Source organism: Tachysurus fulvidraco, chromosome 20 (assembly GCF_022655615.1).
Source record: "Tachysurus fulvidraco isolate hzauxx_2018 chromosome 20, HZAU_PFXX_2.0, whole genome shotgun sequence".
NCBI lineage: Eukaryota > Metazoa > Chordata > Actinopteri > Siluriformes > Bagridae > Tachysurus > Tachysurus fulvidraco.
The window spans coordinates 10,266,980-10,283,437 of NC_062537.1; the positions used below are offsets into that span (position 1 = coordinate 10,266,980).

General features: G+C 37.8%; 1 protein-coding gene across 1 annotated transcript; it reads left to right on the forward strand.

Moving 5' to 3' along the window:
- Positions 1 to 5,393: 5,393 nt before the first annotated feature.
- fez1 (fasciculation and elongation protein zeta 1 (zygin I)) lies at positions 5,394 to 16,025 on the forward strand. Its single transcript, XM_027151232.2, has 10 exons — positions 5,394 to 5,724; positions 7,949 to 8,309; positions 11,015 to 11,114; positions 11,930 to 12,016; positions 12,837 to 13,005; positions 13,358 to 13,632; positions 14,406 to 14,486; positions 14,624 to 14,699; positions 15,435 to 15,500; positions 15,658 to 16,025. Exons 2-10 carry the CDS (start codon positions 7,999 to 8,001, stop codon positions 15,672 to 15,674), a joined length of 1,182 nt encoding a protein of 393 aa, XP_027007033.1. The 5' UTR covers positions 5,394 to 5,724; positions 7,949 to 7,998; the 3' UTR covers positions 15,675 to 16,025.
- Positions 16,026 to 16,458: the final 433 nt, after the last annotated feature.

The following is a 16,458-nucleotide window of genomic DNA, read 5'->3' on the forward strand; positions in this document are numbered from 1 at the left end:
CACTGTTTTCATTTGTGAAATGTTTCTTCTTATCTAGGGTTTCTCAGCTCTAATCCTGGACACCTGCAGAACTGGTGTGTGTGTGAGCTGCACTGTCATAATACAGCATATCCTGTTGTTTAGTATAAAGGTCTTGACTTGATATGGCAGTACATCCAACAGTAAATTCTACAGTCTACAGCAGGCTAGTCATCAGGAATACCTCTGATATTATATGTACACTTATTCAAGCCCACACTTCCTCTAACAAAAAAGTAAGTTCCTCTTTAAAAGAGTGCACTTTTTACCATTCTTTCACATTAGCATCTCTATCTTTCTTACGTTCTGTGTCCCACTTAAGCAGCTGTGTGTGCTGTCCTACCTTTGGGGCTGTGAGGAAGGCTGGGGGACTTCCCCTCTCTCTCTCTCTCTCTCTCTCTCAGCCACAGAGAGCTGCATGACTTTCAGATTGTCACACTGGCAGGGTTGCCAGATTCACAGTATAAACCCTATATTGGACTGGTTTCTTGTCTTTTTGTTTGTCATTTTCAGATGTGATGAATGTTTTGCAGAGCCTTACCTGAGAATGATGTTTAACTAGATTTGTAAAAGTTCTTCACAACAAACCTTAATGTCGACTTGAAGCAAATATTTGCAAAGGTCGGTGTTTTTTTAGGTTAATGGACATAAGGGTTGGTGATACTTTTGGAGGATAGTGGATACGAGCATGTGACATTGCCAGAATACCCGGAATCCACTTTTCCTCAATGCATCGAGCATTTTGATACGTCAAACTTGTATGTTTGGGAAGTTGCAATTCCATTTGTATTGGGGTTGTCGTGCACGTGACGTCACCCAAATTCCCGTGATGCCCCCGTCCTGAGTGTTTAGATACGTCACATGTGAATGTTGTGTCAGTAATATGTCAATGTTTTTGATTCTGCTTATTTTGTTTGGGGGCGGGGCTGCGTCTGACGTCACGAGAATACGCGTGACGCAGTTCCCCTCATTATGATCAGCATTTTGATATGTCACATGGCTATGTTGCGGTAATGTTTTGATTCCACATACTTTGTGGCGGGGCTGCATGTGATGTCACGTGACGTCATCAGAATACCCGTGAGGCAGTTCCTCTCATTGTGCTGTGATTTGATATGTCATGGGGCTGCACGTCACCAGAATACCCGTTGGGGTACCAATACTTTTGGAGCCGAGAGGCTAGCGAGGTTTTGGACATTTCATGTGATACTGCAGTCATTTTGTGTTTATACTTAATATTAGACTACATAGTACAACACACAATTCTTAATGTCGATAGATAGATAGATAGATGGATGGTATTGTAAATGTATTGTCGGGTGCCAATACTTTAAGAATCCTTGGATTGATAGGGTGGAGTGGATAGTTACATCTATTAAGAGTCTCCTTTAGACGTGTGTAAGAGCTGAGAGAAATTCTAAGAATTCCGCCATTTAAGTCTTTGGGAACTTTTGGAATTTTTCGATTATCCGATATGGAAAAACCGAAAGGCCTTTTAAACAACTGAAATGTTTAAATTCTCGCTAACCACTATAAAAGTAATGGCACCCGCACGAATATTCTGGTGATGTCACTCGACACCACATGACGTGCAGCTCCGCCCACAAAATACGTCGGATCACAGAATTAACACAACATGGACATGTGACACGTCAAAACGCTCAGCACAACGTAGAAAACTTCCAATGGGTATTCCGATGACGTCACGTGCATCCCCGCCCCCCAAAATAAGCAAAATCAAAACTTTCCACAACATTGACATGTGGTAAAACAAAACACTCAGCACAATGAGGGGAACTTCCTCACAGGTATTCAGATGACGTCACATGCACATATCAAAACGTTCGATGCATCGAGGAGAAGTGGATTGCGGGTATACACTAGTTTCAAAAGTATTGGCACTCCACTGGTCCACTTGCCTCCAAAAATCACCAGCCCTTATGTCTACTCACCTCCAAAAAGCACTGGCCTGTTCGAAATACTTGCTTCGTCAAGCCAATATCAAAGTTTGTCACAACGAACTTTACATATCTAGTTTACATTTACGTTTATGGTGTTTGGCAGACACTCTTATCCAGAGCAATGCACAAAAGTGCTTTGAAATCTCTATCAATGAATACATTGTAATGATGTTATACAGTGCTTGTCAGCCATTACTTTAGTCACAAATTGCAATGATCAATCAAAAATATTGAAAGAATTTTGGACACCCAATGAGAGCACCAGTTTGTCTTTTATTTAATTGGATCCACAAGCATTTCATACACACATTCTGAATATTGTACAATAACTTAAGAACCTCAGGAATATATTTTCTCCCAGCTGAAAAAAGTAAGGGCAAGATGGTGGTGGTAGTACAAATATATTTTATATTCATGTCCATTTCTTCCACAATATAAAACATCACAACATGATTGGAATTCATAAAATACATTATTTTACAACAATGCATGGAAATTCTTTTTATATTTTCAAAATTCTGAAAGTTGTAAAATGCAGATTTCAGCCTTGCAGAAGCAGGGGTACATGTTCACTTTACTGCAGTTTGTCATGATAATCACTAGAGGGCAGAAGCACTATTCTGTGTGGAACAGGATGTCTGTGGCTTCTGCGAATTCCTCAGGCATTTACTGCAGTGTATTAGCTTAGACTAATTGTTTTTCATACACAACAATTATAATACGTTGCTCTGTAGTACTATAGAATAGCCACAATTATCTATTATTATTATTGGTAGCAGTAGTAATAGTAAAACCATTATAACTAATATGTTATAATTAATACTAATATATGTGTGTTCAATTACCACTTCTGCCCCGAGTGTAGAGTTTACACTTCCTCCCTGTGCTTGAGGCTTTTTCTCCTGTAGGCTGATTGGTATCTCTAAATTGTCTATGGTGTGTGTGTGTGTGTGTGTGTGTGTGTGTGTGTACGCATGTGCCCATGATGGTTTAACATCCCAACCATATCCAGGGTGTCCCCTGCCCTGCCCAGTGCCTTGGGAGAAGGTCCAGGTTCCTGTGTAGGATAAGCTGTACATAAAATGTATTATTATTACTTTTCTTCAGGTGACATTCCCACCTTACAGCTCCAGGGTCTCCAGTATTGCTCTAGGATTAACCCTGCATGTAAGTTTCATCTAGTTTCTGCTCACTTCCAAAAAACATGGTAGTAGGTGAGTTGTTTACGCCAACTTGTCCTCAGTGTAAACTGAATGAGGTTGTAAATGTGTGTATGGTGCCGTGTAATGGACTGAGATCACATCGAGGGTGTATTCCTCCTATTTTATTGTTGTTATTGCTAACATTTACACCATTACCTTTGAATGGGTGAATGCAGTTATTTCTCTCTATTGATCTGTAATACTGTACAGTGTAAATCATATTCCATATGTCGTATCCTCTCCAGGTTGGATGGCTGTAACAGCATGTTTTGAATGTTATGAGTCTTCCTTTCAGCAAAGGGAGAGCAGTATTGATAGAACGTGAGTGCTGCTGACAAATCTGTTTTTCAGACTGAAGGCTAAAGAAGCAAGAAGAGCAGCTGCTCTCAGTATTGATCATAACCAGGAGAGAGCTGGATGCTGCTGAATGCTGAATGAAAGGCTGACTTTAACATCCAGTAATGCTGCATGAAAGGTTCAGTTTATTGGTGCGTTTTATTTACCGCAGTTTGGTTTGTTCATCTGAAACTTCTTCAAATGTATAAAAGTTAGATTATGCTAAGTGTAAAAGCAATCATTTATTTTATTTGAGCCCAAAATGTACACTAAATATAAGTCTATATAATAAACATAAACCGAGGGTTAAGATATTCTTCGGGTAAAAGAATACTAGCACAGTCTCTATACTGTATAAGCATGACATGTATCACTTGGAAGTAAAAGCTTCTGGGCCAAGAATTGTGTAATGATGATGTCACTAACTCTTTATACAAAGCTGTTAGTGTGTGGAGACTGGCTTTTCAGTTCTAACCAAAGAAACCACCTCAAGTGCAGTCTTCATTGTTGCTGTCAGGTTGTTATAGCAACAGCGGCCTCTCTGTCATTCAGACTCTGTTTTGACTGTTTTGTAGTGTGTGTGTGTGTGTGTGTGCGTGCACACGTGTGCAAGTGTGTGTGTGTGAGTGTGATGGGGGTGGGGGGTGGGGGGTTCTTTCCCTATTTAGCAAAATCAGGTCATCACAGTTTGTCCTTGAGGAGGCTGGCTGATTTCTCCCACTTGTTTCCGTATTTAATGAAGGCAGTATGTATGTTATCTTCTTTAAATAACAAATATGATAAAGCCTGTTCATTCAAAGAAACAAAAAATACAAAGAACCTAATGAAACCATAAACACATTTGGAGATCAGGTTGATGCGGCGTTTCAGTCTGATAGGCTTACATGAGTCTAAAGTCTGTTTTAGGAAGAAATCGGCCCTGGTCTCATCTCTTCATACCATTCTGTGTGTTTTTCTTTCAACCACTGGTGATAATCCAGTTTGAGATGTTGATTCTGTTGTTTCAGTTGTCCATGTAGCTGTGTATTTGTTTGACTGTGCCTGAAAATTTAAATAAAGGAGTTCATATCAAGGGATAAGAGCAAAGACTATGAGAGAGAGGCTCCATAAATATGCATTCTGCATGTGTGTGTTAGTTGTGTGGCAGAAGAGAGGAGACATTTTGATGTGTGTGAAGACTCTGGTCACTGCTTGGTCACATTATATTAGTTGCTCTGCTTGATATACTCTATACACCCAGAGGTTTATGACTGTATTTATTGTCTGCCGGTAGGTAATTATGGACCTTTTTTTGACATATTAGATTATTACTTTCTAAAAAATTTGTTAGAAACAAAATCACATGTTTATTGGTGTTGATCGAATAATGAAGATAAGCATCTTTTTTATAATGATGAGATTTATGCCAGCTTAAATTAAAATTGCCAAATTGTAAAAATATTTTTTGATAGGTTAAAATTTTCTATTAAATGTTATGCAATTGTATTTTCAACATTGTTTGTCTATCCGTTTGTGTCTGTCTGTGATTTGTAACTGAAAATACCTGGCTGTACGGCCCTTGTGTAAGCGTGTTGCATGCTAGTAAAGTATGTTGTAAATCTGGGCCTTTATGTGGTACTGAGAAAAGTGAAAAAGCCAGAGAAGAAGGGTTCTGTCATCGCCCTGGCACATGGCAAGTGACAAAAGAGAGGAAGGTGTGAATGAAGCCCTGCAGCATCCCTCCCTCCATTCCCTCATTCCACTTTCATGAATATAAAGGCTTTTCTGCAGGGGATAGAAAGAGATAAGCCAGAAACGAATGGGGGTGGAGGCGTGGACAAAGTGAACGAATGAGGTGTATGAGGAGAGCAGCAGATTGAGGAGGGGTGGAGGAGGGGAAATGATGGGATGTCGGTTGCTGTGGCAATGCGCAGGCTCTGTGAGGAGACTAAGGCTACTGCTGCTGCTGCCACTGCTTACTGATCAGGAGACGAGCGCCTGTGCTTCTGCTAGCTTACACCGTACGACAGTGGTGTGAGAAAGAGAGACAGCACAGCCTTTGTGAGAGTTGCTTTCTCTCTGTATGAGAGATAGAGAAATGAACGTGCGCACCACCGCTCATCATGCTGGGGATTTGCTGATGCTAGTGCGGTTCTGACTTGCTCAGACTAGGAGGGGCTTTCTCCAGTCTCCAGCCTGCTTCACAACAACTAGAGCTTTGACTGCAGGTAAATACTCTCTTCTACATTTCCAGTCCCATTGTTTTCCCACCGTCTTTCCTCTCTAGAGAACATGTAACATTGATCTTCATCTATTCTTTCTATCATTCCATGTTTTCATCCCTCTTCCTTTTCACCAGCTTCCTTCCTGTGCCATTTTATATACAATTTTTTTATTTTTTTATTTCTTTATTTTCCCAACAAAATAGTCTTCATATATGTATATGTCTTAGCTATTATTTTTTACCTTGTTAGAGTTTAATTGAGTTTATTCTCTTCAGCATGGTGTTTTTGATCTGGTGCCTTGGATTTAGTCATATTTCTTTTCCCAGCCATCTCATGCCGCCATATTTTTTCCCTCGGCTTTGACTCTCGTGGCCTATTATGTTCTTCCTGTTCATGTCAGGTGTATGGAAGGATATAGAATCTGATGTCACTGTGTACTGAAAAATATATACTATATAACTCTGAAATAAGTAACTTATTTAAATGTAAGGAAGTAGATCTATGTGAATAGCAATATTCTGTTATATTGTAGCAGGAATTTAAAAAATAGATAATTGTATATTGAGAGGCAGAAGTGTTGAGTTCAACACCAATTCTATAATATTTCCTTCTTTCTCTTTAAAAAAAAAATTTTTTATCGTTTTTATTTCCCAATGCTACTTCTCAGAGTGAATCAGGGTCAGCTGCTCATCACCATGTCACTGCTACTTCTGCTTCATTTCATTGACTTTCATTAAAATGTGCCATTGTTGTGTTTGGGCTTTGGGCATGGAAATATAGAGAGACATATCCCAAAGGAATGAGTAGATATGAAGGTCAAAGTCTTAGTTCTAATATCACCTTGTACAGTAAAAAAAAACAATGAATCATGTGATGTCCTTTTGCTGAGTAACTGTTTGGAAGGAAAGACGTAGACACAGAATATTAAATGCAGTTTTGTTCCTTCTGCTGTTTATGTATGTATTATTATGTATGGTTATGTAAAGATTTATATATAGTGATAACAAAAAAATCCCCAAATAATTAGTCATTATGATATCATTAAATAACAAATATATGACCATAAACCCTAAGACTCATTTACTACCAAACACAATTATATAATTATTTTCTGTCTTGCTTGAAATAAATGTTTGGAATTTATCTCCCAATGTAATTAGACAATTTTAAGCTTGAAATGAGTATAACATATCGACAGATAGGCTTAATAATATTATATATATATTTTTAAACTATTCCATTCTAGATTAATATTAGTTGCATTTATCTGTACTTAAGATGTTCTCACTACAATATATTATTCTTTGTAGTGAATGTCTATAAAATCATATCTAATTTTTTCATGCTTTTTTACTGTTACCTCATGTTGGCCCACTGGATTAGAAACCAAGCTGTATTGAAAAAAAGCTATCTGGGAAAGTACCTAGTACTTCCAGGACGATCAATCTGACACTGCAGAACGCAAAATACAGTCCTGAATTTAAACGACCTGAATCTAATCCATAGGTAATAAATATTCAGTGAAACTTTTAGGGTCATGTAGTCATGCCTGAATAATACTCATTAAAACCCAACAGAACGGTGCATAATGGTGTACGCTTAAGGAGTTTCCTTTTGTTTAACGAACATGGCTTTAGTTCTGCATAATCACTTTCTATTAGATTTTGTCCCCGAGTCCCAGAGTTCATCACTGACTTTCCCCTGTAGCCCAGATGATTTAATCAAGATATAAAAATATACATAAATATTCAAAATGAAGAGACCCATAGATGTATTTCACACATTTATATATATTAAAGTATTTTTTTTAATTAACATTTATCATCACATCATTCATTAGACATTTTGAACGATTTGTATTTAATAATATTATTATATATAATTAAATTACGACGTGTGACATTACGTCCTTACTTTTGTTGCAGGTGTGTAAGCAGTTGATAAAGTTTTCCTTTATACCAAAAGGGCCATATTTCAAAACACAGCTCTAGCCTAGTCCTAGGATAGTAAACATATAATCAATACTGCAGACTCATTCTTGTGATCTATAGATAATAGAAGCAATTAGAAGGTGTGCATAAATAATGTGTTAAATTTGCACTTCAAGTGCCTTTCCAATACATTTGTTCTGCATCTTTAAGTGCTTTCTAACTGAAACTTTAATGGAAGTATTTATTTATTTATTTAGTTGTGGTCCAAAAATAAATAAGCGCTATGTTTTGGTCAGGGTTGTGATCGAACAGATCTTTAAGTGGCCGTGTGAGTGTGGGCAGAATTATGGAGGCTCCGCTTGTCTGTCTTGATGAGGAGTTTGAGGATCTCCGGCCATGCAAAATGGAGGAACTGGAACCAGCACCTCACCTACCTTATGGGACCATTCCTCTCGCTCCGTTGTGCCGGGAAGACTTCTCTGAGCTGGAGAACTTCTCAGAGATGATGAGTTTTAAGTCCATGGAAGATCTGGTGAATGAATTTGACGAGAAGCTGAATGTGTGCTTTCACAACTACAACACCAAGACAGAGGGCCTGGCTCCGGTACGCAATCAGTCACATGCTGAAGAGGATGAGGACCGGCTGCAGGATGAAGAGTGAGTTTTTTTTTTAAACCCTTTAATCTAGATATATAAATGGTATGCCTTTATTATAGAAGATTTTAATCATAGTAATAACTTAATCTTTAATTAATATTTATAAAACTATATGGAAATGTATAGAAATACTGCAGTAATATATTTTCTGAACATTGAGAGTCTCTGATCAACTGTGTTAACTATTTAGTGTCTGTTATTTTATATACATAGTGTGATCAGATGTGTGATGTCCTTGTCTCTTGTCAAACAACATGGGGATGCAATACATCATCACCTGTCGGTATATATCTGTGTGTACAGTCCTGATTTTTTCCATATTTGTTAATTTTGTAAAAATCACCTGGTTAAGTTCACGTTGCTCTTCTTTATTTAGATCTCAGTGTTTGGAATATAAATCCTTAAATGAAAGATGTTGGTGTAGATGTGTAGAGCTTTTGAACTCTCAGAGGGAAATTAAATATGTTTGCATCCTGTATATCAATAACGGCATCAGTGAGAACTGAGAAGTTGGCTGTTTTCTGAATTACACTTTGTCAGCAAAAAAGGAAATGGAAAATCTATAAAATGATAGATTACCTCTTTATTTTTTCCCCATAGTACAGCATGCTTTCCCAAGCACTGTACCAACAAAGATACGAACTGCACAGCATCTTGTTTCTCTATTCAGCCAGATGAATGATAATTGGTTCTGTTACCTCTCAGTAATCTCATCCTAGTTTATAGACTTCTCAGAGCTTCGACCATATGTTCATGTCACTTGGAATTGCAGTAGTTAAGCACAGAAGGCTTGTTTGAAGGCTTATTGAGCTCTGAGTCAGTTTTTGGCCCGCATGTTTTACTCGGAAGGCTCCTGTTGTGATGTGTTGTTCTTCCCTGTGGATCCTGTTTTTGGCCTGAATCAGTCACACACAAATCTGTGCCTGTTTTTTATTTTTTATTTTCCCTTAAATTCAGCACCAATCATACCATCAAACTAGACTGTGTTGCGTTTTAAAAAATTTTTTTTTTACATTACTCACTATTTGCTAAATTAGAAAATCGGGAGCATTATGTAGGAAATGAATAAACTGAAGAAGAGCCTGAGAACAGACAACACACCTTTTTCCACCTACACGCAGACACACAAATAACTTTCCTTCATAACTGCATATGAACTCTTCGTTTTCTGAGTCTAGTTCGAGTTTTACTAAGCTACACTGTTCAGTTGATTAGATGCATCTGATAGCATTAATGTAGTGGTTACTTCAAGATGCAATGCATACATGGTCTTATTTTCCATAAAACTTTGAGATCCTTGAACAGTAAGTCAAACACATGATATACAACGTAAGCCTCTAGACTTGAAGTTTGTGTAGCAGTAATGTATTAAATTTGATGGTTATTTTTTGAATCACCCAGTTGTCACAAAGCTGTTTTGTTTATCATTATTCTGGATTTCATTTCTTTTGAAACACTACGTATATAAAACAACAAAAGTGGTTTTAGTGGGTTCACACATTTAGTGGACCAATCAGTTGAGATGACTGACCAAAAACAGTCTGGCATCAGCATTTGTAATGATGGATTAATGTCAGGACGGACTAGCTGACTAATGTACATCTATGGGTGTGTCTGGTCTGTTGGTGCTCAGCGGGAACACAGTGGGCCATTACTACATCTCCTCTCCACACGCATACTCTCACTTTTATTAAATTACATCCATCTGCTTCACATTGCTGAAAAACTGATTCGCTGCTTTATTTTCCTCAGTGAATTATATTTCTGTGTTATAGTAGCAGTCTTATTTGTTTATTATTTCCAAGTGCATGTTAGCTTTTAGAGCTCAGCTGAAGGGGAAAAATTAGGACTGCTATTACACAGACTGGATCATTATCTGATAACTAAACAATCTGACTGTCACATCAACGGATGTGACATTAACTAGCTTAATGTTGATGATAATGAGCAGTCTAGAGACAGGCTGCTTGTGTATAGACTAGTTATGATGCATTTGTGGCTAATCATCAAGTTAGTTTTGATCTAATATAAATGGATGGTTCTGTAACACACACAATTATTGTAATTTTTAATTTAGTGACGTTGTAATTGAATAGTGGCAAAAAATTATCTGACAATCATTCCAAAACACCCAGAGATGATGATTATTTCTGGTGTGAAGCTAAGCCGGGTGTCCCTGCATATTATAGGGACTAAAATTAGTATAATTTTGTAAACTTCACACTTTAATCATCAACCTGAACTGTATATTCTGCATCAGGGCTTCAATTATAAAATGGATTTGTGCTAACACTTGTATTTTAGTACGATTTCCTGGCACATCATCACTTTAATTTTTTTCAGTTGCTTCAACAGAATGAACATTTGTTTGTTGTGGGTGTAGATTCATCAGCTGCTTTCAGATATTATGGGCAGATTGTAGATCAGTACCAGTACCAGTTTGTCCCTGTTGTAGTGTCCCAGTGGCCTTTTGTAAGGCTTTTCTGTGAGTTTGTGTGATTGTGAATGAGGGCTTGTTTACTCTACTATATGGACAGACACATGGTCTTGAAAAATTTTGAAAAAAATAAAAATAAATCTGTTAGGTAAACTTACACTAGTTGCTGTTTGCTATTTTATTAATATTAACATTTCTGTTTAACTAGGTTTAATAGTATACATGTTGTGTGTTTGTGTTTATATATATGTTTGGTTTGTGTTTGCAGTGTATGGGATGCTCTGACTGATAACTATCTGCCATCCTCTGTGTCCAGCTGGGATTGTCCAAATTCAGAGACACTGAATGGCAACCTTTCAGATGATGAAGTAAGAGAGCTAGAAATGAGCTCTGGTCAAGTATTAGATATAGTAAATGGAAAAGCGTATAATGTCCTGTAATGTCATATATATATATATATATATATATGTATGTGCGTGTGTGTGTGTGTGTGTGTGTGTGTGTGTGTGTGTGTGTGTGTATGTGTACATAATGTTCTCCAGCTTGAAGAAGTTTTATGTTATCACCCCAAAATCCTGAAATATCTCTCTGAACACAACATAATTAACAGCGTGTGTATTCGAAAGCTGTCTCAAAGTAAACATTGCTCCTTCTCTCTCTCGCTTTGTAATTGAAACAAAGCCTCGTTTCGTTTTCTGTGCCAGACATATTCTGTTCAGAGACGTAATAACAAGCGGCAGAGTCACTTTAAGTGCTCTGAGTCTTGCATCAGGCCAAGACAAGATTTCCAGGAGAATGACAGCTCAATTATGGTTTTGTTCTTAGGCGTGTTTTCTTTTTTTTAGCATTTCAATTGTCAAAGTCAAATCATTAAAAGCTGAAAGAAGAGTAAATGAATAGTTATTTAGTCTACATCTGTGACACATTGAGTGCTTAGAAAGCTGTCCATTTATAACAGTTCTGCAAAACAGACCTTGCATTAGGCACCATTCATCAAGCACATGCTAGACTGTAGAAGAAACGTTCAGCAGCACTCGACATTAAGAGCAGCGTAAGAACCGAATAATGTCGAGTTATTTGCCCTTCCACTCTGCTGTTTGTCACGTCCCAGAATGACGTTGATACTAGCAGACTTGAGCTGAGCGTTGTCATAACAACCATGTTTCTAACCTACTTTTTATAGATACACGAAAAAGAGGAGGAGGAGATGAATGAGAAGAACGAAAATGCCAACTGTCTGACTGAAGAACCTCTCATCACAGCTGACCAGGTGAGACGCTGGCAGGTCCTCAGCCCCCATTAACCACTTCCTGATGATGGATTTATTTATGATGGAAAGCCACGAGCTTGATTTATAAGGCAGTGTATTTTCCAAATGGTTACTCTAGACTACTTTATTTGACAATAGTATCACTAATAGAGCAGAGTTAAGATTAAGAACAGCACCTTAGCCCTAATCGTCTCCTTTATTCTGATATACATACAGAGATCTTTCTCCTAGCTGAGTTATTATTGAGTTATTTCTCCTGGCTGAATATATTTAAATTGCAGTCATTTGGAGAAAGCAGTCTACTGTGGAAAATGTGAAGGAGTAATTATAGTAAAACAATCTTAAATAAAGGAGTACTTTTGACATATCTTGTTGATCACTTTAGAATATGTACAATTGTGCTAACTGCTTTTGAATTCCTTAGTCTGATTAGTCAGAAGGTCTTATTTACTATAACAATATTTTAATATCATTATAACATCAAATTTCAGATATAAATTAATACGATCATTCAAATACATTAATGTATCTGTAGTATGTGCTTAAGGTATGAACAGGGACTTGGATGAGGGTATAGAGAATGAGCTTCATATTCTAAGGCTCATACAATTATTATAACTATGTATAACAAATATAATTGAAATAAGTAGAATCAAATATTTCAAGAAGTTTTGTTATAGGAAGTGATCTGACTGCACCACACCAAACCTGTATTCATTATTTTTCAAAACAGGACACACCCTTGTGTTTTTCTCCATACTTCATTTCAGCTCATGATTGCATGTGTCCAGTGTAATCGAGTTCAAATGTTTATTGTTAGGTGATAGAGGAGATTGTTGAGATGATGGAGAACTCTCCTGACCCAGGTGAGACAGAGGAAGAGGAGGAGGAGGAAAGCGGTATCTCCTCCCCTAAGACTAACCCTTCTCTCCTGGAGGAGATCCGCATGCTGTCTCAGGCCGCCAACAACAACAACTGCTCTTATGAAGGTCAGCCTTCATCTCTGATGTAATGGCACTGCAGTCAAATCTTCTTTTGTTTTAACTCATATAAGCTAACTCCAGTTTGTGCTTACAGTATGTTGCTAGCTTTTAACAAACCTGGATTTATTGGCTTTTTCTTTAAAAAAGAATCTCCAGAATTGTATAGTTATACTGAAAGGTTGACTGAAAACAGACGTGTGTCAGTTCTTCCCTATGTGAGAAAGTCTGCTCTCTTGTGGTGATGTGAAGAACCACAACTGAACAATTATCCTGAACTAATAACAATGCATCAATAAATAACCTAAATCTGTGCTGCACTTAAGCTTAAGCTTAATCTTTCTGCGGTTCTTGTGTTTAGGATTAAGGCTGATGCCGAGCTCGGATCTGCTGGAGCTGCTGGGCCGTGTGGAGATGGCAGTAAGGGAATACTCAGAGGAACTGGTGACTCAGTTGGCACGGAGAGACGAGCTGGAGTTTGAGAAGGAGGTGAAGAATACGTTCATCACAGCCCTCGTGGAGGTGCAGAACCGGCAGAAGGAGCAGCGGGAGCTCAGCAAGCGCCGGCGCAAGGACAAGGCCATGAGCCTGCAGGGGACTGGACGCTCGGAGAAGACCGGCAGCATGCCTGTGAAGGTGTGTGTGTGTGTGTGTGTGTGTGTGTGTGTGTGTGTGTGTGTGTGTGTGTGTGTGTGTGTGTGTGTGTGTGTGTGTGTGTGTGTGTGTGTGTGTGTGTGTGTGTGTGTGTGTGTGTGTGTGTGTGTGTGTGTGTGTGTGTGTGTGTGTGTGTGTGTGGGAGAGAGGGAGCTGAGGTGCTTTCTAAAGTCAGACTGCATTGTCTGTATGTCTCTATTTAATGGACCTCCTCACATCCATTAATGTAAACTGCACTTAGCATTTACAGGAAGAGCAGAGGAAGCTTACACAGACTTTTAGCCTTATCATGTGATGCTTCAGCTCATACTAGCTGCACTGTTACTGTAAACAAACTCCTAACATGCTCTAGCTATGGCTGTGTGTCATTTCATTAAGCACACTATACTTCATAGGTTCACTTTGCTATCAGAGTTGATTTGGTCTTTTCTTTCTGACCTTCATTTATATGAAACTCAATAAGTTTCTCTGAATCATACTCTGCTGAAGCACAGTTTTGCATGTTTCAAGAAATGAATGTGTAAAATAACATTTATAGCTTAAAGTAGTAAAATATTTCTAGAAATAGGTTTTAATATTTATATAATATGTAATAATCATAGATTTGGTATATCATAATCATTTCATTCTGTTCAAACTTCTTTAAACTTGGTAAGATTCATTGCGGTGATGTTAAGTAGTGTATGTTAAGTCTCATGTGGCATTAAAGATACTATTTTAGCTCAAAGGTGTTATGATGTTATGATTCTTTGCAGCGCTTCAGTATGGAGGGTCTGTCTAACATCCTTCAGACGGGGATCAGACAGACATTTGGAAACTCAGGGATGGACAGACAGGTGAGGAAGCGTTACAGTACAATGTTACGGTGTGTCTGTATTGCAAACATGATGGGATACATGTTATTCTGTGTACTTAACACAGCATTAACTAGAGTTCTCTCAAAATAATATTTCAATGTATCTGCTTTATGTAGTATCTAAACACAGTGATCCCATATGAGAAGAAAGGAGCTCCTCCATCTGTTGAGGAACTTCAGATGCTGACAAAAAGTAAGTGCAAGTTAAGTAATAGCAGTAAGTATTTGATGTTCCCTCCTCAAAACAAAACACGGACTAATGAGAAAATCCAGCGTAGACATAGCTGAGCTAAAAAAATCAACACCTAGACCCAGAATGCGATGCAGTTCCAGAGACCCAGCTCAGCTGGTCATGAGAGCTACAAGATGACAACCACAGTGACGCTGCTGGTGATATGAGCATTATAGTGTTTTATATATATATATATATATATATATATATATATATATATATATATATATATATATATATATATATATATATAGAGAGAGAGAGAGAGAGAGAGCATTATATTATGCTTTGTAAACTTCAGCAGGTTACAGATGAGGTGAGAGTTAGACAGACTGAAGGAATATTAAAATGGCATTGTGGATAATGCAGGCAAACAGTTAATTACAGTGAAATAAGGTAAACAAGAAGACAAAAGGCATAGTTTCATAATTTCGGTATAAAGTAAATCTGTGATGAGAGAAATGACAGGAGGGGTAAGCAGGAGCTGGTGGACACTAGCGCATCTGATGGTGTTGAACATCTCATATTAATTATACAGATTAATATACAAGATGTTCAGGGTGAATGGTTCCTTTAGTACAACATTAAGATAACTAAATACAACATAGTAGGTAAAATACAAGGCAGCATTCAAGGCTTATTTGTCATTCATAGAACCACTGACAGTGTCATCCTTCTCTTTTTTCTCTATATCAGTTCTTTATGCCATGAAGGAGGACAGTGAGAAAGTCCCCACCCTGCTAACTGACTACATACTAAAAGGTGAACATCATTTTTCCTTCAACGTTCTTTTCCCTGAACTGCTTTAAGATCAATATAATGTCACATCTGTGGAAATAAAATAATGTTCAAACTTTATTTTTAAAACAGATTTTTTTTTTTTTTTGCTGTGATTGATTTGGCTTTTTTTCCTCCTCAGTTCTGTGTCCCACGTAAGCAACTGTGTGTGCTGTCCTACCTTTGGGGCTCTGAGGAAGGCTGGGGTTTTCCTCCCTCACTCACTCACACATTCACTCACTCACACTCTCTCTCTCTCTCTCTCTCTCTCTCTCTCTCTCTCTCTCTGCTTCAGTCCCAGCTGCATGAACTCCTTAACACTATCATCAAGGGACCTTTAAAATCTAAACATCCTCAAACGTTTGCTTAGCCTAATCCAGTTCATTTCACTGTCCTACCTGCGTGTGCACATATCCACAAGGCCAGTAAAGCAGAGCTCGGTGCTTTCCTATTTTTTGTATATTTTACAATGGGCCAAAAGCCATATGGAGCATGCTAGGAGGAAACAGACAACAATAACAATCCGTTTCCATCATTGATCAGGTATTCTCTACTCCTCTCTCTCTCTCTCTCTCTCCTTTTTTTTTTTTAAAAAAAAAAAAAAAAAGATAAGCCCATATGTTGTGGCGCTGTGTTTCTTCTTGTCTTTTCAGAGGTGTTCACAGGTGTATTGAGGGATGTTGGAACACATTCTGTCCATCTGTCACCTTCTCCTTTTAGCTGTTTCTGTATTGTGGCTTCATCTTAGTAGATAGCATGTTTTAATGTTCGTATTAATGCTAATTTATAGAAAAACACCAACTGATAACCAGAGGCCACTTATTTTATTCTGTTAGTTTTCAGACCATGAAGATTTTTTTAAGCATTTTTTTGTTTTTTATTTTAATCACAAATCCTGTCAAGTCATTATCACCAGAGAGTACAGTTTCCACTCTGAGTTAGT

Excerpts from the sequence above, each read along its gene's own strand:
- fez1 (XM_027151232.2), top strand. The coding sequence starts at position 7,999 with ATGGAGGCTCCGCTTGTCTGTCTTGATGAGGAGTTTGAGGATCTCCGG. Across the intron at positions 11,115-11,929 it reads GCAACCTTTCAGATGATGAA|ATACACGAAAAAGAGGAGGA; the intron begins GTAAGAGAGCTA and ends TACTTTTTATAG. Across the intron at positions 14,487-14,623 it reads ACTCAGGGATGGACAGACAG|TATCTAAACACAGTGATCCC; the intron begins GTGAGGAAGCGT and ends TGCTTTATGTAG.